Source organism: Hippopotamus amphibius, chromosome 4 (genome assembly GCF_030028045.1).
Source record: "Hippopotamus amphibius kiboko isolate mHipAmp2 chromosome 4, mHipAmp2.hap2, whole genome shotgun sequence".
NCBI classification, from domain to species: Eukaryota; Metazoa; Chordata; class Mammalia; order Artiodactyla; family Hippopotamidae; genus Hippopotamus; species Hippopotamus amphibius.
Genome location: NC_080189.1, coordinates 82,107,965 through 82,133,190, shown reverse-complemented (window position 1 = coordinate 82,133,190; position 25,226 = coordinate 82,107,965). Strand labels below are relative to the sequence as shown.

Here is a 25,226-nt window from a genome sequence, read left to right as displayed (position 1 = left end):
AGTAGAGTATCTGCTCCCTCTCGCTCACATTGAGATAACACAGTAGAAATGGGGATAACATCAATGGTTTTACACATTTAGACTTGCTCCTGCAGTCCAAACCTAGTGGAATCAGAAAGTACTAAGAAAGTACCCTTCTCAGAAACCAAATCTGGTACCACAAACATTGCTAGAAATGTCGCAACTTTTTTAGAGACGTTAAGCAGATTGTTTAATTCAGTTGTGGATTAAGTTAATCATTTTGTGACTTTAATATCTCCATTGTTCTTCAATGTAAGTATGCCGACTTCTACATGATTTAACAATATATATGAAAGAATTCATCTGGCACGACTGTGAAACATAATCCTGATAAGGCTGTACTACAAGAATAGCTTTGAAATTAAAAATTCCATACTTCACACTATTGGCATAAATTTTGAATTATTGAGCTTAGAACAGGACAGTTGGAAAATCATTACATTAGTGGTTTATTTGTCATGATAAATTAATGTTTTCCCAGGACCAAATTTGAAGTGCCAGATATACATAAATATAGTGTGTGTGTATATATATATTATAATATGCATATTTATATATTATGTATATTATTATATTATATATATATTATATGTACATATTTCGAGGGACATTTAAAATAGGAGCCATCAAACGATGAGAAACCACAACTGGAAGAGTGCAGTGGCCCTCTTTACTTACACCTATCAAAACCTGCCTGATGGTTGGGGTAAGAGTGCCGATTGGTCACCTAGAAAATGAGGATGCAGTTTTATGAGAAAAACTCATCAGCATAATTCTAATGAGTTATGGTCTTTGTTGTTGAGAAATGAGAAATTCAGTGGTCTCACCCTAAAGAACATTAAAAAAACATTACGAAGAGGAAATTGAAAAAGTAATACATGGTAGAGTGATGAGGACAACTTTTTCTGATTGAACAGATAGATAAATATTGCATGCAAGTATCAGAATACATTTAATTTTGCCACAACAATAGATATTCTCTTCACAAAAAGCCTATGAATCACCCTGGACTTATGAAACTGAGTGGTGATAAACAGATGTCTCTTTAATGACACCTGGCGTGGCTTCATTCCCCCACCCCCTTTTTTTATTTTTTTCTTTTCTTAGAGGCTTGTTGTTTATACTAATTTAAATTCAACTTTACAGCCTGAGTGCACTCACAGCACTGGGGGATGCTAAATGCATGCAGCACTTTCTGTTTCCTTTTTGCTTCTTTTTTTTTGTCTTTTTGGAGCAGAGAAAGGCTTATTGCAGGGCCAAACAAGGAGAACAGGTGGCTTATGCTCAAAAAACCTGAATTCCATGCAGCACTTTTTCTCTGGGGGGGCCGGGGGTGGGCATCATGCGGCATGCAGGATCTTGGGTCCAGGGATCGAATCCATGCCCCCTGCATTGGGAGTATGGAGTCTTAACCACTGGACCGCCAAGGAAGTCCCACGCAGCACTTTCTTGAGCAAGTGCCAAACATTTCCTTCACTGACTCCCACTGCTCCAGAGCATTTGGGATAGTTGAGATCACTGGTCCCTTATTTAGGTTTCTTGCTATCATTGCTGTAGCTCTTTTGTCTCTCATTTGGGAAGAAATATATAATAAACTGTTCATAGGTCCAGGGCTTCATTTAGGAATGTTTACTAAAGCTTCTAAGGACCAAGGCTGAGTCAAACTAAAAAGTGTTCTCCCAAGCAATAAATAACTTTAATCTGATTTAGTCCCTTAATCTGGCATCAACAGGGAGATGCAGAAATACTTTCCCACATTCTAGGTATTTTTTTTCTTTGGCTGGCATTAAAACTTAAAGTCTTAGGCAAAGCCATGTAAAGGCTTACAAAGTTCGTCTTTCTGCAAAATGATGGCTTCACCACAGTTGTGATTCTCTCTTGCAAGGAAAAAAAAAATGTTTTAGTAATTCCACAGTGTTGGCAGCTGCAAAGAAAATGAAAAAGAACTGATAGTTTAATTGTAGTCATTGGGGAAAAGAGGAAACTGACAAAGAAATAAATGTTTCTGGTTCACCCTTAAGAATTTGTATTTGTTTCCTGGTACATGGAACATCCTATTGGACAAATATAATGAATATTATAATGACAATGTAAAAATCTCTAAAGAGAATTGGAAATTGAAGTATTAGATCATATCTATCAACATTTTCATTTCTCCCCATTAAAAATAATGTGAGAAGCTACAAGTTGAAACCAAAACCATGATGGGTTTTAGGCATTTGCTTTTGTGTGAGATGTCACACTTCCCTGTTATAAATAATTACAGATTGAAATATACATTTGTTAATTCCAATTAGGACTCATTAGATAGGAAAATCATAATATAGTCACAGGTGAAGTGCTTTGGGAGCATGGTGGCACCACGTAACGATTCACCATGGATCCTTGTGGTGGAATCAAGATGGCAGAGGTTACGACTACAGTGGGGTCACTGAGAAAGGAACATTGTTCTGTGAAAACTGAAGGGCATTCCCCCACTGTGTGCCTGTCATTTCTAGTCTGCAGTGGGAAACGGGCAGTTTCAATTATGTTCTTGGGGACCAGATGTCCCAAGGGATCTACATCCTACTTACCCTCCCCCCTCCCCGCCGTAAATAACCCAGCCGCTATTGATATCTGACTTCTGCAGGCCTTTTAGCTATCTTCTTTTTCACGATCAAAGTTATTTAAAAATGAAATTTAGGATCATCAGATATTTCTCAGACTCCTCAAATCCAGAACAGTGCCTGGCACATGATGGGAACTCAGTAAATAGAATGCAGAAATCAAATTTTAATAATAGTGATCTTCTTCAGAGAAATATTTTTTAAAAAACTAACACTTTTCAGAGAATATAAGAACCTATTTCAATGAAGGGTGAATTCAGCTGTCCAGTGACACATCCGAGTATGCAGTCAGTCCTCAGAAGGAGGGACCTCAGGAGATCCCCTCAACTCATTGACAATTACAGCAGGTTCCCTGGAGGAGAAAAGAGCCGATAGAACTCTGGTCAACAGCAGGGGTTTTAGTTTTGTATAAACTTCTGCCATCTTGACCATCCTCACTACTGGGAGCCTAGGCTTTCTTTTTCATTGGCAGGTTGCTGGTGTCATATTTGACAAGATATACAGAATGCTCCTATTAATCCCAAAGAAAGGATTTCCATGGATTCAAATGGCTGGATAATTCTCCAGTCTTCTACAGTGGGAATGAGAGCAACGAGGTGTGGCCCAGGGATGGGCACTGGGATTAGTTGAGTGGGTAGGTGGGTGGATGAGCACGTGAGTGATAAATTTGTACGTGAGTAAATGCACGAATAAAACAACACTCAATTTTAAACCATTCAGAGTAAAGCTTATGAGGTAGGACAATTGCCTACCTTTTCCAGACAAAGTTGGAGGTGTTTTTTTTAACCCCTTTGCTAGAATTATCTACATAGTTACCTCAATCCTCCATTCCTGACATCAAAAATTCTGCCAATATGTCTGTGTTATCCATTCGCATAGGCATGCTTTTAATATGTAAAGTATCAATATGTGTATAAACAACTAAACTCACATATTCCAAGCATTTGGGTATATGCTAATCATATGCAATACATTTCCAAGGAGAAGACAGGCATAAGACAAAGTAGCAAGCTCTCTGTCCATTTCCAAAAAGATCTCTCCAAATTCCACTTCCTCTGCCCAAGGAGAATTGCATTAGCGATGAGAGTCTTGCTTATTTGACCTTTGCCGGAAGAACCTACTTTGCATCACTGAGTATATCTTTCCAGTCACAGATGAAGCCAGTCAATCTTTGGTTCCAACATCAAGCCCAATGAAACCTTGAGCTAACATTTTGCAAAATTTACTCTCCCCTCTTCTGTCTTCCTCATTCCACCCTCTAGTTGAGTAAAAAGTAAGCAGAGCAGTAAAGGGAAAACAGCTCCATAGAGAAATCAAAAACCCCTAAATAATCCAGAGCTTGACAATATGCTTCTCAGTAGAGTAAACATATAACTCAGATATAATTTTAAAATTTGTGTTGATGGTGGGCCCCTATACTGTGTTCAAGAAAAGGATTCATTTCCTGAGCACTGATGCCTGCGCACCAGTGACTCCAGGAATAAGCCATGCGGGCAGTTCCAATGCCTCCTCACTTCTTTCTCATCTCCATGTTAATATCATCTTGTGTAAATTTAATTTAATCTTTTGATTATACTCTGGATCAAAGCTTTTATTAACACTTGAGTGGGAACCCAAATAAAAGAAAAATAGCAAATCTCACAAATACAGTGAAATATTTAAGAACAGATATGATGCATCTTAAAATTAAAACAAACAGGGACTTCCCTGGTGGTCCAGTGGTTAAGACTCCGTGCTCGCAATGCAGGGGGCCCACATTTGATCCCTGGTCAGGGACTAGATCCCCGCATGCTACAACTAAGACCCAATGCAGCCAAATAAACAGATATTTTAAAAATAAATAAAAAATAAAACAAAACAAAAATATAAATAAATAAATAGCACCCGTCTCTAGAGCATAGAGTGTGCCAAATTCAGTTGTAGTATTGTTGTAGTAGGAACTGTCAACCGTTCAGAACAGGGCTGCGGCTGCTAACTTCATTTTGCCAAAGGACTCGAGAAAGATTCAGGTCCGATAAGAATGATCATGGTATCAACTGAGTTGACTCTTACCTGGGAGGCCTGTCAGTTCCCTGAGATGTGGAGTTCCTTTCACGATGTTTACTGCTAATGGACTGCATAACTAGGGTTCAACTCATGCTCCATAAGAAAATCGTTCCTGTAAAACACCTGTGGAATTGACATTATTCATCCTGTCTTATATCATTGAGATCTAGGAGAACCCTTTCACCCCTGCCTCATCGTTTGTAAGTGGAAAACAAAGGCACACACATTAGATTTCTTCTTTCTCAACAATTAAACAGAAGTCTGTGTTCACAGCGTGTTTGGGAATTTGGGGTGAGTCGTGGGTTTCATTAAAGGTAAGAGAGGAAATGGAAACCCATAAAAGCATATCATTACTAGACCTTAGAAAGACTGCTGATTACTAACGAGAATAATCTTGCTAACATATTGTCCAAGGACCGTGTTAACATAGTCCTGACCCTTCCGACCTACCTTTTCCTAGGTATCGTTCACTATTTTCTCCTTTGGTGGGCACTGGCTTTCCCTGTTAGATTATCGGGTGTTCAGAAGATTCAGAAGAACTTTAGCGACTAAGGCATTTTGATAGTATCCATTTTTAAGTCCTGAAACTTCAACAATCCGTGTTATAAATAGCAGCAGCACCTACTTCTCAGAAATAAACCAAATTCATAGTTTATGAGAAAATGTGTATTCTACTCACAATTTTAAATTCTTCACCTCTGGTAGCTCGTTAAATTCTCTCCCCTTTTCCTCCGTGTCCTCTTCTTGCTTATCTTTCTCCTCTATTTTTCAAGCATCCTTAGTTAACAAAGTCATAACTGTGTGATCCACAAGATCTCCTAAAAAAGTATTATTGATTGACCTTAATAATGAAAGTCAAGACAGTCCATATTTGCCTGTTTTTTACAGATGGCAGTGGCTTAGAAAATACTTGCTCATATTCATGAATAAGATGTGTTTAATTTAGACAAGCTACTTAAATATAGGCTCAAAGTGCTAAAATTAAATTTAAAAATAAAAAGATAACACGTTCCTCTCACATTTGACCCCCCTTGCACACACAATGGTGAGTTAGCCCAGAGGGGTGGGAGACTGGGAAAGATTTACAAATTTAAATATCTTTATGCAGTAATTTATGATTATCAAACCTCTTCCCATATAAGGGGGAAAGAGGACAGAACTGGGATTTGGGGATAATTATCAAAGCCTCCCACTGTCCCTCTCAACCTTCTCCCTGGCCATAGGCATTCTCCCCACCGCACCCCAGATAAAAGCAGGGGGATCTTGCCCTATAACTGCTTTTCAGGGAATACAGTCTCCTGTGGTCACTTTAAATTGCAGATAAGAAGAAAAAAAACATTGCAGATAAGATTCCCAGTTCCCTGACAGTAACCAAATTTTTGAAACTAACAAATTTCCCACCACCACCACCAGTGGCCCCAACTGGGCCTCCTTCCTTCTGTTGCTGCTGTGGGAAAGGGTAGCCCAGTCGATTTCTTTCGCTTGTGGAACGATTCTCCTTTCCTCAGCTCATGGACTCTGTTTCTGACAGGTCAGGTTGAGGTGGGGAAAGGACAGATGGGGGGTAAGAATGACCCCATTTTGCTGAACTGTCATAGAATGGCTTCTGCTCTCTGGGCTGACGGATGATTCAAGCCAACTCTCAGGGGTACTCTCGTGAGATCTTCCCAGGCCCCACTGGGACCTTCCAAGGTCACATTGCTATGGCAAAGTGGTTTCTTCCAGCTGCTCACTTCCTTCTCAGGGCTTGGGTTTCTCCTGTGCTCTTCAAGGCTCTCTCTGTGATGCTGTCCCAGTGCCTGTGGCTTAGGGGGCCCTCTGGGACAAGGATTTTTAAATGGCTCAGACCCATGACAGTGAGTCCAGGGAAACACAACGTCTCGCTTATCAGTGGGAGCGTACCTAGTGCCAACGCGCTGAAACTCCATTTCCTCTCGCTCTCTCTCCCCCTCTTTTTTTCTCCCTCCCTCCTCTTTTTCCTCTCCCTGCCTTTCTCTCTCCTCTCCAGTCAGCTCTTAAAGCCATAGCCTCTCACCTCTAGATTCTTTGGGTGTGTATCCCCCAAATTGAGGAGACAATATTTATTCAAGCACTTTCATTCATGTTGAGGAGAGGAGAAAGCATCCCATGCCCCATCCCTGAGAGTGAGGAAGACACACAGAATTTCAAAAATTCTCTTTGTCTCCCTTCACTCGCCTGAGTTCTGGAAATATCTAACTGGTTTTCAGAAACGTTTTCTGTAAAAGCACAAAGACCTAGTCCCTCCTTTGGAACACAGCACCTATGGAATCTCGGTGCCTCCACTAAAACTCCCAACTTTGCATTCGGTGACAAGACAAGGAAGATCTGATTATTTTTCATGGTCAGCTACTGTGTTCTGTTCCTCAGGGTAAAATCTTTTCATAGTGAAATTATAACATTCAGAAGAATTCTAGAAAGCTTTTGTAACCTAGTGCAAAAGCCCAGGAATTACTACCAAAGCATGTAAGAAAAATGAAGTTATAAACAAACATTTTTTTTCTCCCTCCACTCTACATTTATTATCAGCAATGGAACTGAACACTGCAAAGAAAACATGGCAAAATGTTTAATCAATCAATTCCATCATAAATAGATTTGAGTTTATGGCATGGGCCCAGTTCTGGAACTTTATAAAACCCCAACAACTTCAATAGGAATTTCACCTACCCATGAGCATTTAGAAGCAGTACACAAATTATAAATATATAACGTGTATGAACACCCCAAATTTAGACTAATTGTTCAGAAAAAAGATGTGTAGAACTCAAATATCACTCATGCTCGTTTTCTTAAAATTATAAATTCTGCAATTGTAACATTCAAAGAAACACTTCCTTCTTCAAAAGTCTAATATTAGCTTGAAATGATTTCAGAGCAGTCACAAGATTCAAAACAAACGTGTTGATTAACAAACATTTATGGAGCACGTCTTTGGTTGTTAGAGCACTGCGTTGGGTGTTTTGCATATGCTAATTTATTCAGTCTTTATAATAACCTTATGAAGTGTATGATTATTATTCCCATTTTATAGAAGAGCAAACTGAGGTTCTAACAGGTGAAATAATTCACCAACAATTTTCCACTAGTTAGTGGCAAAGCCTGGGCTTGAACCCAACCAGTGGGGAATTTCTCTCTCTCTCTCTCTCTCTCTCTCTCTGTATATTTATCTCTTAAACTCTATTAAGAAAAAAAAATGGCTTTTAAGAAGCTTTTAGGGCAGAGGATTTTTTACTGTTGTTATTGCTGTTTTTACAACATCAGTTTTCATGCAAATTATCCTTCTCATAATGTGAGTCAAAGTGACATTTTAAAGATCATGACACCTCCAATTCTTTACTCTTATCTGTGAGTGTGTCTCTAAAGTTGAAGCCAAATAGTAGAGCACCCAGCAGCAGGGATCCTAATTTTAACTGACAGTGAGAAACATTGAGTAAGTAGGTATTGTCAGAGGTGGTGGAATACCTATCAATACCCATTACATGAGCATTAAAACTTAGGCTGTAAAAAGCTCTTTCTCGCAGTTACTCATTAAGAAATTGTGTGTCACCCATTTCCTGCAAGTTGGTCTACGATCATCTGTCTCAGGTCTTGGGCTTTAGTTATGCCACCTTCAGACACACCACCATTGCCTATGCCCATGCCCTTGCCAGACATTGTTAATCAATCGCGACACTATTTCTTCCAGTACCCTGGAACCTCCAGAGCTCCAGGAAACCATGGCCAATTCATTGCTGTTGCCTGCGAGATTAAATCTATTTGTCCTTAGTTGAGGGTCTTTCTCTAATTTTAACTCTTTCATCTGCTTATCTTCATGCCTTTGCTATCTCTGATTCAGATTCTCCAATAGAAACCCTCTAAATATTCACACTTCTGTTCCCCATCTTGGACACAGCTATGTGCAGGAAGGCACTGGACTGCATGTCACAAAAATAAATTTTGTTTGGGAAATGGTTTATTCTCCTATTCTTCTTGGATCAACATCCTAATCACAGCTGCCAAAATAACTCTAAGTGAGTTTAACCTTCAACCTGGGAGCCCATGAGACTGAAATGAACATATTATATAAAGAAGACAAAAATCATCTGTTGGAGGAAAAGAGAACAGTGGTTGTGGCCAGACCAGAAAGCAAGGGGACAGAGACTGGTGATCAGTCACTACCAGGTCCTTGGCTCTCGGATGCTAGAAGCTCTATGTTCAAGAATGGACAAAGTGACGCCAGGTGTGAACAAAATCCTCTTGACCAAAAAGTGCTGAGGTTACACAAATACTTGGCAAAGAATTGCCTCTGCTGATGGATTGAAAGCCCTGAAAAGTCACCGATTTCCAGCATTGACAGGTTTCCTTTTCTTAAAGATATGTGCAACAGAATTACTTGTCACATTGACGTCCGCAATCACATTCTCCGTGGCAGAGTTTAACAGCATGTCAGAGACTATTACGACATGTGGCCCATCAGACAGCTTGTCTGGATGCCCTAGGCTTCTGTGATACCACCCTCAACTGCTGCGGATGACACCTACATGCCGGCAGTGAATACATTCAGCACCCGTTCCCCTCCATCAGTCATAATTCATCCCTACTGAAGACCTCAACTAGACCGAGGTCCATAAGGGCATCGTAATGATAACCTCATAACCCAAGGCGTTACATGGCACTGACTTGCTGGGGGCTGCCACAATCACGTGTTAATCTTTACAGTGGCTTAAATTATAATTGCTGCTGAATAATGATAGTCCCACTTCTGTGTAAGCCACCCTGATCCTTACGGGATTAGAGAGACATGCTAATGAACATTAGTAATCATTTTAGTGATTTTTTTTTAGTTGCTCTTACAACACAGACTTTATTCTCCATTGTGGTTTATGCTCTTAACTCCTCTAAACAAAGAGACAAGTGAACATGAACCCTAACAACCAAGTAAGTCCCGTCGTGTCTCCCCTGCTCCCGCCCCTCCCCCACCAGAGAGCCCAGAACTCTTTTAGGTCACAAATTATCATTACAATACCAGTACCGGCTTCCTCCTGGTTAAAGCATTCATCAGAGATGAATCATTACCCTCGGAGTCAGGACAAAGACAGAGAGGATCATTGCAAACGATGCCTGAGCTATTTGCTGTGGGATTGATGTGGCAATAACTTGACTCAAAAATTTCTAATGTTGCAACCTAGGCATAAAGTAGGCCATGCTTTTTGAATTGAAGTGGAAGGCAATGGATAAAGAAACCCCTATGTCAAGGATTCACTGAAGCCTTTTGCTTCACACTTGGACGACTACAATAGCATCCTAGGGACTCATCTCCTGGTCTGCAGTCTCTGGACACTCCAGTCCATTCTTGCCACGTGGTCACATTCCCAGCTGAAATAGTTCCATTTCAGTATTCTTCTCCATGCCTCCCCTCAAAAACCATTCATCGGAACCTCTTGCCTGGAGGGAATTTGACCTGTTACTGCCCAAAGTCCGTACCCTCTTTTGCATGCAAACTAGTTAACTCACCACCACCATGTTGCTCATCTCTTGTCTGGAATGGATTCTCTGCCTTGTAAAACCCCCACCCAACCTCCAAGACCCTGTTCTGCCCGCATTTCTTCTATGAAGACTTCCCAGCCACGGGTCCTCATCTTTCCTCCTCTGAAAGCACTCATTCGTTCCCAGTTTTCTTCTGAGCACTGACCACTTGAGTAGAGAGATTTTTATCAGACAGTCCTTGCCACCTGTTTAGTGCATGTCATTTCTCTGTTGGCTTGTTAGAATCTTTGCATGCAATATGCCTGTCTTATCGCCCCCTCCCCTGCCCCAGTTCTGTCTTCCTGGTGTCTTCCAAGGCACACAACACCGTGCCTTACATAGAGAAGGGTGTGCAGGTACCAGGCAGCTCTGCCAGAGTTTTCTCAGCATCTCAGGAGAGTTGGAATTTGTCTTGTGTGTCCAATGCTTGGATCCGGAATCCCAGTCTACTGGCCTTGTTTGCTCAGTGACATGTCCTTCCATCAGGATGTCTCCTTGCAGTAGATCCCTAGCTCTGGGAACCAGAAAATCAAACTCTAAAAGCTAGTCACAGGACCACAAGTATCTTAAAAATGGCCTCTTTCTTCACCTCAAATCAATTTCCCTATCGCCTTTTCAAACCTCAGTTTTAATTTCCTGATTTTGTTGAAACATGTATAGATGCAAATACTTCCCCTGAATATCGAAAGGCCTTACAAGTTTCCCAGGTCAAAGAGCCTCCCACCTTGCTGCCTCGGTTCCTCTCATTTCCTTGTTGCCACCTTTTGGAAGTCAGAGTCCAAGGAGGAGTTTCTGTGCAATCTGTGTAAGCGCTGAGGGGAGTCAGAGCCACCTAAGCAAAATCGGCACATCTGACAGGTTTTCAACAACACAGTGTGTGACCGTCTCCACACTTGGATGCATCGGAACAAATGAAAATGAGAGAGTTGTATGGCATTGGGGAATATTAGAAAATTCCCCGCAAAGCACTGCCATGTATTTGACATGCTGAGATGGTGATCCCGACTCCCCTGAAATAGGAACAAAAATGAAAAACGCTCAACTTCATGGAAGCCTTCGTGACTTTAGAACCACCCGACCCCACCCCGCCACCTGTCAGGCAAACCCTCCTGTTAAAGGGTTCCCTCTGGCTCTGACACTAATGCTGTCCTACCCTCTGTAAGTGATGCTAGGGCCCAGGAAAGAAGAGAGGGATGGGGGGGGGAGAGGGCAGGGGGACAAAAGTGGCACCATGTTTTAGTAATGTCGCCGTGCAGTGTTGGCAAGCGAGGCTGCACTTGGGGAAGAGCTGGTGAGCTGTTCGCGTTTGTCTTTCTTCCTCTTTCTACCCAGAACGCAGCCAGAGCCTCTCATTACCGCCAGGCGAGCACAGACTGGTGTCAGTCTTCTTGGCAGCAGAATGCCTCGCTCTGCATCACAGTGTGTTCTGTAGCTGTCAGGTGCCGTGCCTCCCTCTGAAGCTTCTCCCAGGCTAAACATGCTGACATCCTGCCTAAAATAGAGCCCGCAACCCTGCCACCCAAATGAATCCAGCTTCCGTAGGCTTGCAACTGAGGCCAGTCGGGTGGAGAGGGGCTTCCCAGGCCCGAGACACGAGGAAGCCAGAGGTGATGGGTCAGCCGCTGAGCTTTCACAGTGCACTGAGGGGGAGGGGGGTTGTACATTTCACGGTGCAAGTGAGGAAAGCAGAAGTAGCCAGCGTCAGAGTAGGACGAGGAGCCTGCTCCCGGGGCCTCCTCGGCATTGCCTGTGGGGTCATAGGAACAGCCTTTGAATCGTGGGATGTTTAATGCAAGACCACTCATCAATAAAGTACTTATGCGCCCTGATCTATTGATGTGGACTCCTCCTGACCTTGCTGGCACGGATGGGACACACTCAGGGCCGATGCTGCTGGGGGCAGAGCGTGGGCTTGCTCAGTGAGACTGCAGAGCTGCAGCCTCCCTGAGGGACCACTGACCACTTTCATGGTAATTACTTGACCTTTATTGGCAGCTATTGACAACTGCCATGGATACTTGATATTCACACAGCTCCTCCATTAGCGCCATCCCACAGGGGCTTTTGTGGTGGGAGCAGGGCCCACCGAGCAAGGAGGGAGCATCCCTGCGTCCTGATCTTCGGCACTGAATCCCGTGGCCTCACAGGTCCTCTGCAGTGCCAGTTGTATCTGGAATCCAAGAGACAGCTGAGTCCAGAAACCACTGCTTCCAAAGACAGTTATTGAGAAACTATGTTCAAAGCCCTGCTTGGGGTACCGTGGACAGAGAAAACGGGATCATTTATAAACCACAAGCAGTTGACCGTCTGCTGGGAAACGGCAAACAGGATGCAGGGCTTTTCCTAAGAGCTGGTGCCCGCCCATGTCCTGCCTGCGGTGGGAGCCAGGTGACATGTGGAAAAGCGAGCATTTGGGGGTTCTGCAGACCTGGGCTCCAGCTCTGCCACTTGCACACTCTTCCCTGACCCTCTGCTGTCTTGTCTACTAACAAGGGGCAGGACTAGGGCCCACGGGACTGCGCTGTTGTGAGAATGTGGAATGAATGGAAACCATGTCCATGAAGCCCTTCCTGAGACTGCATTATTAATACATCTCGGGGGCCGTGTCACCACAGTTCGCGTCTGGGAAGTGGCCCTAGAAGACGACCAGCAGAGCAGAGCCGCGTGACCATCCTGCGGTACCTGGAGGGGAAAGCATCCCACCCGAGCTCCACGACTTTCCCCAGGAGAGTCCACAGCACTGGAAAACACAGATCCTACTTTCTGCTCTCACAGATTAGGTTTGCCCCTGACAACATACGAATGTGGTCTGTGTTTCCAGATCTTACAGACACCTCTGCTCATGCTGCCTTTCTCCTTCACACGGTGATTGCATCCAGCCAGGCCCCTCCTGCCGTGCGCCACACAATCCCCTTACTGAAGCCAGAGGCTACCAGATGCGAAGAACCACCTTCCCCCACCTGTCGCAGAAGCCCTGGTCCTCTAACCTTTGGGGCCCAGTTTAAAACACACCATTTAAAATGCTTTTTAAAAAGGTTTTCAGTCCTTGGTAGTCAATTCACCACTATTTTGAGTTTCAAATATCTGTTTATGATCCCAGTTCTCTCAAGCCCTCAGAAAGCTTAGGCTTCTTGACAATGTTGTAGAGGAGGTGGCCCAGCTGGGAATGGACTCCTGTGTCCCTGACTCCAGAACCCGGGCCCGCGACCCCCGTGAGCACCAGGGTGCTGCTGGGGTATCCTCATCCTGCTGGGGTGTCGGGGAGCTGACCCTCGACCTTGAGAGAGGAGCGGGATGCCAGGGAAGGGAAGGAGGGAGGGAGAGGGCAAGGGAGACCTGAGCAGAGGAGAAGATGTAAGGGAGCAGGTTGTGTGAGGAACCCTGTGGGGAAGGGGCACAGCTCCCCAGACAGATGAGGGTCTTCAGTGCATGAGAGGTCGCTCTTCCATCTGCTGCTGAGACAGAGCAGGTGTCTGTGCTGCCCTGGCAGGATCCGTATGTCTCTGCCCTCACGGATGCTTGATTTTTTTTTAATTTTTATTTTATATTGGAGTATGGTTGATTTAGAGTGTTATGTTGGTTTCAGGTGTACAGCAAAGTGACTCAGATATACATATACATGTAGCTGTTCTTTTTCAGATTCTTTTCCCAGACAGGTTATTGCAGAGTATTGTGTAGAGTCCCTGTACTGTGCAGCCGCACGTGTTGATTATCTGTGTTATATACAGTCGTGTGTATCTGTTAATCCATGATTTTATTTTTAAATAAGATGTGTTCCCCTTCCCGCCACGCACTCAGTCCAAGTGTGTTTCTCTCTCCTTTCGATGCTCATCCTCTGATACTTTCTTCCACACCCGCACCTCCAGATCTGTTCAAGGATTCTGTATCGGCTCTCAGGGAGCCTCCGACAGAGACCAGGGCGTGAGTGGTCTTCGGGTACATGGGCAGACCCTGAGCGGAGCCCGGAGCCTCATCTGTGGGCCTGTCTCTTGCAGATCATTGGGACCATTCCTCTGATGCCGAATCCGGGGCCGCCGAGCCAAGCAGCGAGCGGCACTCAGGGCCTTCAGGTGCAGCCGATCACCCCCCAGCTCCTGACCAACGCCCAGGGCCAGATCATCGCCACGGTCATCGGGAACCAGATCCTGCCAGTGATCAACACCCAGGGCATCACGCTCTCCCCCATCAAGCCCGGGCAGCAGGTAAAGGCTCCACGTCCAGGCGGCCTTGGCTACCTGGACACCTCTCCTTATTGCCCTTCTTCTGTCTGGGCTCAATCAATGTAAAGATATTTTTAAATTAGAAAACATTTAATCCTAACATATCAATACTTATAAAAAAGCAAGTAGCTTTATTTTTCATTCTTAGTGAATATGGGTGATAACTAAATAGCTGCTAATCTACAAATAGGAATATATTCAATTATAACAGAGACAATAGCCTAAAATTCAATAAATAGGTGTTCTTATGTATCTCTGCTTATAATAGTTAACTTTCAATTTTAAAAGGGGTCAAGAAGAAACCAAGACCATTTATGTCTTAACTGTAAGTGGGGAAAAAAAAGTATTAAACACCAAGAGATCCCAACCTGACACTGCTGAGAGTGCTGCCTACAAATTAGGGAACGAAAAATAGGAAGTTCCAATTGGTAGACTTTCATTAAAACCATGACAATCCAGTTCATTTTTTCCATTCAAATATCCATCAAGCACTTCCTGTATGCTATACTAGAGGCTGGGTACACAACCCTGAAGAAGAAAGACATGGTCCCTGACCTCACGGAACTTCCGATGAATTCAATAAACCTATGTTGATAACCCACTATATAGCAGACCCCTGCTTAATAAGAATCAGGGGTAACAGAGTGATGCTTTCTGGTCTTAAGGAGCCTGAGGTCTTATAGAGGACACAGATGGAAGAGCACAGCCCCACTGTGCAATACACAGAATGTCCTGGGACGTCCCTGGTGGTCCAGTGGTTAAGACTCTGGGCTTCCACTGCAGGGGGCCTGGGTTCGATCCCTGGTTGGGGAACTATGATTCCACAAGCCATGCGGTGTGGCAATAAATAAATAAATAAATAAATAAATAAATAAATAAATAAAACAGGGCCTTCCCTGGCAGTGGAGTAGTTAAGAATCTGCCTGCCAATGCAGGGGACACAGGTTCAATCCCTGGTCCGGGAAGATCCCACGTGCCGTGGAGCAACTAAACTTGTGCACCACAGCTACTGAGCCTGAGTGCCACAACTACTAAAGCCCATGTGACCTACAGCATGTGCTCCACAACAAGAGAAGCCACTGCAATGAGAAGCCCACACACCACAACGAAGAGTAGCCTCCGCTCACCACAACTGGAGAAAGCCCAGGCTTTCTCTAGTTAATAAATAAATAAATAATAAATATAAATAAATAAATAAATAATAAATAAAACAGAACGTCCTGTAACGGGACAGGTGTGCACAAAGTTTAGTATCATCTCAGAGATGGGAGTCACCAACTCTGTCCAGAGAGTTTTGAGTCCTCACAGGGAAAATGGTCTGGAACTGAGTCTTGATGGGTGAGTGGGAGTCAGCCAGGTGAATGATGGGCCAGCGACATTCGAGGCAGTGGGAGCAGCAGGCACAGAGGCGGGGACATGGGAGGGAGCTTGGGGGACAAAGAAGCAGGAGGATGTTTCCTGTGATTGGAACGTGGAGTCTGAGGACCGTCATGCAAGCCCTCTTCTTCCTCAGCTTTGTCGCAGGCAGTGGGACAGCCCCTGCCAAATGTGCCGTGAGACGTCCACCCCCTCCCCTTGCCCCCCTCTCCCAGCTGTTTTCTTTCTTGTACTATTTATAAGGTCCCACTGGATTCGCTACCTTTGAACCAGCTCCCCCCCAAAAGGCAAGACTCTCTATGCTTCACTGGCTCTTTAATCCCCAGTTCTATCTGTTCAAACTTATGTTCAAAATTATCTCTGGGGGCGGAAATGAGGAGATCAGCCTCTTTTCACACGATCCGCTAAAAACGATTTCTGTCAGCAAAGCCAAGCTGTAAATTGCAAAAAAGGTGAGGAATTAATTAGAGATCATCAACATTTAACACAAAGTAGCTCTCACTCTCACCTTGAATTTCTCAGGAGGGTGTGTGGGTGATAGACCATTGCTGTTATGTAAGAGGACAGCTCTATATTTGAGGTAGTACAGTTTCCACCCAGCAGAAGGACCGAACCAAGAAACGGCAAGTGAGAGGCAGGTGTGGCGCTGCTCTCGAACCCTCGCCCACAATCAACGTCATGAATCCATTTCCACAGTCTCCCCCATGAGCACAGATGCACCTCAGACGCTTCCTCACACAACACCTGTTGGCCCCTGGAATGCAACCTCATCATCACAGCGGAAACGTCTGGTCTTCTGCTGGTCTAACCACCACCATCACCCTTGGCACTGTAGAATCGGAGATCTAGCAGCTGGGAAGACGCAGCCAGCCTCTCAGGGATGTGCCTTGCAAATCCAACTCATGTCTGTTACAACCAGCATCCCAGAGAGCTGGGCTCTCCTTGCCCATGTATGCCTCTCTCATATACGTGCGTGCTGAGAGGACGCGTGTGCACAGCTGAAAGGACACGCGAACCTTCTTGAATCCTCAGGTCCTGGCAGGCAGCCACGGGCCCGTCCTGTTGTTCAAGGCGTGTGCCAGTGGTCTACCCAAATCCCAGAAAGATCAAGGGAACCAATGGTGAACCTGGTGAGAACTATCAGGAAAATGGCGGCAATAGATGAATGACTGTTACTGTTTCTTGGCATTGGCTCTGATTGAAACACCTAGGAATGTGTGGTAAAGTTAACAAGTTGGGTGAATCAACAGGAAATGCTCAAGTCTGAGTCCCAGATATAAAAGCGAAGATTCTGAGGATAGCGGGTCATAAAATGCCCAGAGTCCAAAAGTAAAAAGCTCAGAGCTGGAGGCATAAGGATAGTGGTCTTCAATTTTTTCTTTAAATATTACCCTTTACATTGAAGAAACACAATATGGACAACCACTAAAAAATAAAGGATTTCTATCGTACAGTAGAGAAGTTTCTCAATTTATTTTTTCATGTGATTTATGACAAATGCTTGATCTCACAAGAGCATAGTTCCAGCAGTAAAATAGGTAATAAATTACAGGAGCAGAGAGTTCCCTAACTCACCCTCAGAAGGAAGTCCACTTTTTATGAAGTGAAGTCCAGAGCTCTCAGGCTAGACAACCTGGTTTAATTTAATAAAACTCATTACATCCTTAATTTTCATATCTCCCAACCACTAATTACAAGAGCATTGAATAAAATCTGAGAGAAAAGTCAGCTAGTCTTGATGATGATTTGTTCCAATGATGAAAGATGGAGAACCTGCAAAGTTATCATCTGAAATACAAACGGTATTTTTTTAAAAATATATACCAGGATCTGATAGCCCTAGATATCACCTCCACAGTATCACATCAGAGATCCTTAGTGAGCAATGCCAGAAAATAAAAGTCAGAAAAGGACTAGATAAAAATAAGAGAGAGAGAGAGAGTAAGAGAGAGACAGAAGTATCTTTCTGTCCATGAAACAAATTACTTAATGCAAAAATAGTTGGTGGAGCTCAAAAGTAAACTTTTGTTCCCTCCACGGGCTTCTGTAGCCTCAAAAGTCAGAACAACCCAGATGCCCGGCTTTGCCTCTTAGTATCCTGTGACTGGGAATTAATGATTTCTTCATGAGCAGCACAAACATCATTTTTGTGTATATTTTTTCTTCCTCTGACTAATCCCAACAAAAGTTAAGGGGAGGGGTTTTTTAGTGTCATTAAGGAAAGAGAGACATTTAAAAAGGAAAATGTAATTTGTAAAACTGAAGCATTGAAATTTTTCCAAACTTAAATACCATAGCTATAATATTGGGTTGGCCAAAAACCTCGTTTGGGTTTTTCCAAAAGATGTTACAGAAAACCCCAAACGAAGTTTTTGGCCAACCCATACTTAGAGGCTGCCATCCATGAAGGCACTCAATTGTTCTTCAAAATGTAATCTTGGCACTAGTAGGAAGACAAAGGAAAGTGGTTTATTTAAATTAGCTCTCTAAAATGCCATATGATTACCCAAATCCATTTTTCTCAAAAAAAAAAAAAAAAAAAAAGTACTTGCTTCCTTTTTTTTCCCCAGCTCTGACCTGAATCAGTAGTCCCCAGTTTTTTCTTGGAGCAACCCAGAATGAGACACAAATGAGGCATTTCCACCCACAAGGGGTCTAAAATAGTGTAAGGGTTTCCTAGATGGATGAAATGTGTGTCAGTGACCCCAATACAAAACAGACCTTTGACCTTCCAGCCACACATCTGGGCATCTCACCTCTCTGGTCTCCCCTGTCACTGCAGCCGAGCTCAGCTGACAGGCGGCAGGCTCTCTGCACACCCTGTGCCCCTGGCCTGGAATGCCTTCCGCACCTCCTCTGTCTGGCAAACTCCTGCCACTGCCCCTCTGCCCAGGATCCCTCTCTCATGAAGCTTCCCTGTATCATTCCCTCACGTCTGCCCTTCCCTTGCTCCCATTCACCGTCATCAACCTGTACTGTTATTACGAGTCTACACCTGAAAAGCAGGGACCACACTGATTCAGCCTCGCTCAGGACCCAGCCCACTCTGGGTGCTCCATCCATCATGTTCAAATTTAACTGCTGCCAAAGTATAGTGCTTCCCTGTCTGAGACACCAGATCCCAGAGCCATGCTCCCAGAGAAGCCAGCTCAGGCCCCTCTGTGGCTTTCCAATTCTGTACCTTCTGCTGTTTTCCAGTATGTTCCAAATGAGCACCTGCCAGCAGCTTGGGGAGACCTTTCACACAGCACTGTCTTCTCTAGTTCTCTTTTTTCTCTGTCACCCCCTTCCTCTGCACTAAGATCTGACTCCCCTCCCATCCCTGTCCCTGCCAAGCCTTGGTTGTGTGTCCCAAACTTGTGTGATGACTGCCTTGGCCTTCCCTGCCTGTGTCTGGGCATCTCCCCCGAAACCTGCTCAGATTCTGATTCTCCTCCCTTCCTTGCATCCTTGTGGCGCCTGGAGGAGTGATGTTGCTCTCAGCTCTCTTTCTTGAGACCGTTAGAGCTCCTACCGTACCTAGTCTCCTGCAGGCAGGAGGGGTCTGCGATGGAGCCTTACATCTGGGGCTCTTTTTCCTGCTTAGTTTCAAGAGATGTTTCAGTCATGGAACTGAGCCAGAAGGAAACCCAATAGGTCTCCTAAACTCTGCCTTTGGATAACTCCCTCCTTACTTGTCTAAACTTCCTGCAGCAATAACTAAAATCTCCCTTGGGTATCATGTCTAGAAAAGTTTTGATAACTAAAATCTCCAGATTTAAATGTCTAGAACATGATACCCAAGGGAGATTTTAGTTGTTAAAATTTTTCAAAATTTTAGTCCTCAAAATTTTTCAAGTTAGATTGTCCTGAGGTCAACCCTAAATCTTTCAGCAAATTTAACATCTGTGCAATTGTCCTGTCCACAATAGAATGAACTCCTCAATAATATTCACATATTCTTTACGTCCTTCTAATTATTAAAGGTTCTTATTAAATCTGGGCTCTGGCTTCTCTTGTCTAGACATAATAAATCACTTTCTTTATCCTTTTTCTAAGAGAAGCTCCTTCCAAAACCTCGTGTGGTCCCTCAACCAGCAGCATCAGCCTTACCTGGAAACTTGATAGCAATGCAAATTCTTGAGGCACACCCTGGACCTACTGCACCAGCAGATGCTATGGGGGTGGGGCCCAGGAATCTGTGTCTTAACAGCCCTCCAGGTGATTCTGAAAGTGCGAAGTCTTGAGAACCACTGATTTCACTTCTCTACAAGCTATCATAAGGGACACAGTACACAGAGAAAGGCCAGCCAGTGCAGAGAAGGAGTGAGAGTCATGATGTCGTCTTGCACACTCTTGCTTCTGCTCCATCCCTCGGGGTTATACTCACTTTCTCCATCGCAACACAATGGGAGTTTAGCCTGGGGTTCCTTTAGACTCCCTGACATATTTATAAAAGCGCAAGTCTCCTACATTTTGCCTTTGCACGTTTGTAGAGTTTCTCCTCCCTCCCCCACACTCCCAAGTGAATTTCTCTATATTTAATCCCATTTGAATTTTATTGTTTCTATGAATTGACTTTTCCAACTTGTCTGTCACATTCTGGTTCTGCATTTTATCCCATTTTCAAGATGCTTGTCACCCCCACTTATGTTTATATCAATCGTGAATTTAATTAGAAGATGCTTTATTCCAGAAACTAAAATATTATTAAGGATATAGTGTGTTACACATAGAAGATTTATGAGGAGCAGTGGCAAAGTAAATCAGGAAAGCCTTTAAAGTGTGCTTGTATCTGTTTTTCTTGAACATATTAAATATCTCCAGCAGTGCCAACCAACACAAACAAACCAACGAAGCCAGCCTGTGAGAGGCAGCAGGAAATATAAAGCTTCTCAGACTCTGAATCCTGTTCTTTCCTGTTTCCCATCTCCTGTGTGAGATGGACATTGTTCTCTCCGTCTCTGGATGAAGCAAAGCCCAGGCTAACGTGAACTGCCCCTTCCCTTACCTCCTTTTCTATGGACTCTCCATGCCTGCATTAATCTACTAGAAATGCCATAACCATAAAATCCTGATTCTTGACAAATGAGAGAGCCTTTCAGGGGAATTCCCTGGTGGTCCAGTGGTTAGGACTCCTCACTTTCACTGCTGTGGGCCCGGGTTCAATCCCTGCTCAGGGAACTAAGATCCCACAAGCCACACAGTGCAGTCAAAAAAAAAAAAGTAATAAGGTAAACTAAAAGGTATTTTAAAAAAGAAAAAGAGGGCTTCCTAGGTGGCGCAGTGGTTAAGAATCCGCCTGCCAATACAGGGGACACGGGTTCGATCCCTGCTCCGGGAAGATCTCACATGCCTCGGAGTAACTAAGCCTGTGCGCCACAACTATTGAGCCTGCGCTTTAGAGCCCGTGAGCCACAACTATTGAGCCCATGTGCTGCGACTAATGAAGCCCATGCACCTAGAGCCCGTGCTACACAACAAGAGAAGCCACGGCACTCACCACAACAAAGAGTAGCCCCCACTCACTGCAAGAAAAGAAAGCCCACGCACAGCAAAAAACACCCAACACAGCCAATTAATTAATTAATTAAAAAAGAAAGAAAGAAAAAGAGCCTTTCAGAATTTTTATTGGTTGTTCTGAACTGTCTGGTCGAACGCTGGAGGGTAAGCAGGACTTTAATGTCCTAAAATAAAATGCTTATTTCCTTTGGAAGAAATTCATGTTTTCTAGAGTCTTAGTATCTTAGATTCATGTCTCTCTTTGACTATGTAGACATGGAACAAACTCTTCAAAAAGAACTACTTTATTTTCCTCTAGAATTCCTTTTCCTGCGTAGCTTAATGCATAAGCCCTAGCTTGTTTAGTGACTCCTAAGTAAGACTGCAGCCTAATAATTTTTTCTTTACTGAGTTATGTCTGAGGAAGAAAAATTTTAATTGATTATTGTCTTATCCAGTTCCTTTATTGTCCTCTGCCGCACCCAGGGCCAATAAAATATTGATGAAATGGTAAAACCGAGGACTAGCTCATGATTCAGTAACTCCAAACTGTCCAAAGCTTTTGTCAAGTAACAATATTTAGAAGGACAACTCAATAGGCTAGAGGGGGTAGACTGACGTGCAAATATCCATCACATTTTATTAAGCAAATTAAAAATAGATTTAATCTTCAGTGTGTGTTCCTACAGAATAAAATTTACTGGATTCAGTTGTTGATTATGTGCTCAGCAGATTGGCTAATTACTTTAGGCAAATGCTTGATGCATATTAATTTGGGTTCCGTGTCAATTATAACGATCTTTAGTTCACAGTCTTTGCACAGTGGAGTCACAATAAGGATGTTTGCCTGAGATGTAACTGCAGACAGTTCTGGAGCGGGACAGGTTGGCCTCCTGGAAAGAGCCCTGGACTATCGGGCGGGAGCCTGGATTCTAATGCTCAGTAGCCTCGTGGCCTCGGGACGATCCTTTATGTCCCAAGATCATGCCAGGTGTATCTGCCACCTAGAGATACCATGTGAATCTGGGCAGCAAAAGCATCATGACGGAAGACCAGAGGGGAGCGGGCTCCCAAAGCACATTTCCAAAGTGGCACTTGACTAACAATGGTTGGAAAGGAAAATGTTAATTGCTGGTTAAAAACACTTTAGGGCATTAGAAAGACTGACAGTCCCAGGTGTTGGTGACCACGGGGAGCAACTGGAATTCTCGTATGTTGCTGGTGAGAATATCAAAGGTTACAACCACTCTGGAAATCAGTTTCATAGCTTCTTTAAAAGGTAAATATGCATTCATGGTATGACCCCGTAATTTCCACAATTCCACTGTGAGGTATTTACGTAGAAGAAATGAAAACACAGTTATACACAAAGACTTGCACATAAATGTTTATAACAGCTTTCTTCATAATAGCCCCAAACTGGAAATAACCCAAATATCCATCAGCAGATGAATGGATAAACAATCTGTGGCATAGATATACATACAAACATATATACTATATATAGTATTCAGCAATAAAAAGGAATGAGCTACTGATATATGCAACAAAATGGGTGAATCTCAAAAACACTATCTGAGCAAAAGAAGGCAGATGCAGAAAGAGTACATACTATACAATCCCAATTTTAGAACCATGCCAATGAGTCCATCATGGCAGAGAGCAGAGCAGTCATTGTCTGGGGCCAGGAGTTGAGGGAAAATTGATTACAAAGGGGGTTAGGGAGCTTTATAGACTGATAGGAAGGTTCTATATCTTGATTATGTGGTGGTTTCACAGATGTATACATTTGACAAAACTCACCAAAATGTTTGCATAAAATGGGTATGTTGTATTATGTGTAAATTACATCTTGATAAAGTTGAATGAGAAACTGAACACACACTGGGAAAGCGGTGACAGATGTGAAGCTGAAACCTCCCAGGCTGCCTCTTAGATCCCGAGGAGGTGGTAAAAAATCAGTGCCTGATCTTTTGTAATTGGTTCTCCCACCAGAGTTCAGGGCCTGGCCTGATTCTGCTCCCAACCTGACTTCCTTTTATAAAGATATTTTATAAAAACCTTCCTACGCCTCTGGGGTGTGGTGATGGCTGTGAGAGCACTTTGTAAAGTACTCGTCTAATCAGCAACGGTGGCCACGGCTGAGACTACTTGTGCCCTTGCACTGGGTCTGGGGCTGCCCTTCGTGTCAGCTTCCTAGAGGGTCAACGCACGGATGGAGACCCCCTCCCGGGCCTCCACGTGGACCCAGCACCTGCAACCGTTTCCCTTTCCTCTCTCCTTCCTCCCCTCAGTCGAGCCTCTCACCTCCCAGAACAACAGCACTTTGATAACCTGTAAAGGAGTCATGAATCCATGGACATAAAGACCACCTTCCTTACGGTACACAAGATTTCAAAAATGAGTGAATTCTTACTTGTGACGCTATGACTAAGAGCTCGAGCTCCGGGGTCAGGCTTTATAGGTCCAGAGACCAGCACCTCCACACCTGCTGAAGGAACATACAAAATCCTATAAACTCTCTGTGCCGCAGCTTCCTCGTTAGTAAAAGAGGGGTCAAAATAATACCCGCTTCTCGGGCTGATGTGAGAGATAAATGAGAGGACATGAAAGTCCTAAACAAAGTGCTGGGACAGAGTAAGAAAGCGACAACAGAGATCTACAAATACTAATCAATACTTTTGTCCTGACTACCCTAATTTCTCTCTTAATTTCGATAGGATCTTAGCATTTTTCCAGACGCCACAGTAATACACCCAGACTCTTTGGTCTGGGAGAGCAGGAAGTTCCCACATACACTCAGCCTAAATTGGAACTTTCCCAAAAACACCAGTTCCCTAAGACAAACTCACTGGGCATAGCCCACCTTTGATATTGAGTTTTGCACTCCAAGTTGATGGTAGGTGTTATATTTTATCTATACATTCTTGAGAAGCCTGTCAAGTGCACTGTAATTGCATGTACAGGCAGAAAGAGTCCAATCACATGCTGCGGTCAAGAAATGTAGAAAATTGGGTGCTCCAGCAAGCCAAGTAGGAAATTAATAATATATTTAGAATTATTGATAAAATGCCTGTCAAGGCAGTAGTAACATATTATATACAAAAAAACAAAAACAAAAAACAAACAAAAAAATCCCACTTGTGTAGAGTGTGCACTCTTGCAGAGAAGTATATATTCTTCAAAATAAAACGATTCAACCCCAGACAACACTTTGGTTCCCTGGCATCTTCCTCCTAATTTTTCATGCCTTTGTGTATTTTTTACATCCCCCTATGTAGCTCCACCAACCCTCCCAGACGTCAGTGGGTCAAGCAGCCTCCCAAAGCAGCCTTCTGCACCTGGCTCACAGCCAAGCATCCATGTCTCAAAGCCCCGTCCGGCAGGCTTCCTCTTCTTCCTCCTCATCCTCCTCTTCTTCAGCTTTGAGCGTGGGCCAGTTAGTCAGCAGTAAGTATCCTTTCTGGCTCGGTTAAATCATGGTGGCCTTCTTGTTGCCTAATTGCAATGCTTCTCTCTCTCTCTCTCTTTCTCTCTCCCTCTCTCTCCTCCCTCCTCCCCTACATCCCTTCCTCCCTGCCTCTCTCTCTGATTCTTTCACGTCAAGGAGGAATTTCCTGGCCCTGCTAGGCAAATATTGGGATGAGATCTGTGCCCAGGGCCAGACAGTTCCTTGGGGAAGCAGGGCCCCCCGCCCCAAATGTGTGCGTGGTGGGGCCGTTTCCACCTCAAGTGCCCTCTGATGTGCTGAGTCAGTCTGGCCACTTCAGAAGGGAGAAACTGATCCGCTTTCAGGGCATGAGCCACACAGCTCAGACCTGAAATAACCAACAGCAGGCACTCAGCCGGCAGGTCAAGCTGCTTTTCTTTGTGTTTGAAGTCCCCTGCCACTCTATTTGTAGGTGTCAGAGGAAACAAAAGAGAGCGTGCCTGTGGGCGGGCGGTGCGT

At 43.9% G+C, this 25,226-nt stretch overlaps 1 protein-coding gene across 2 annotated transcripts in view; it reads left to right on the top strand.

The window, feature by feature from the left end:
* Nucleotides 1–25,226, top strand: part of POU6F2 (POU class 6 homeobox 2) — a 470,305-nt gene that overhangs the window by 432,260 nt on the left and 12,819 nt on the right. For both annotated transcript variants that reach the window (XM_057733429.1, XM_057733430.1), the window contains 2 exons: nt 14,195–14,401; nt 24,559–24,727. In XM_057733429.1, coding sequence (XP_057589412.1) covers nt 14,195–14,401; nt 24,559–24,727 — 376 coding nt within the window. The remainder of the gene's footprint in view (nt 1–14,194; nt 14,402–24,558; nt 24,728–25,226) is intronic.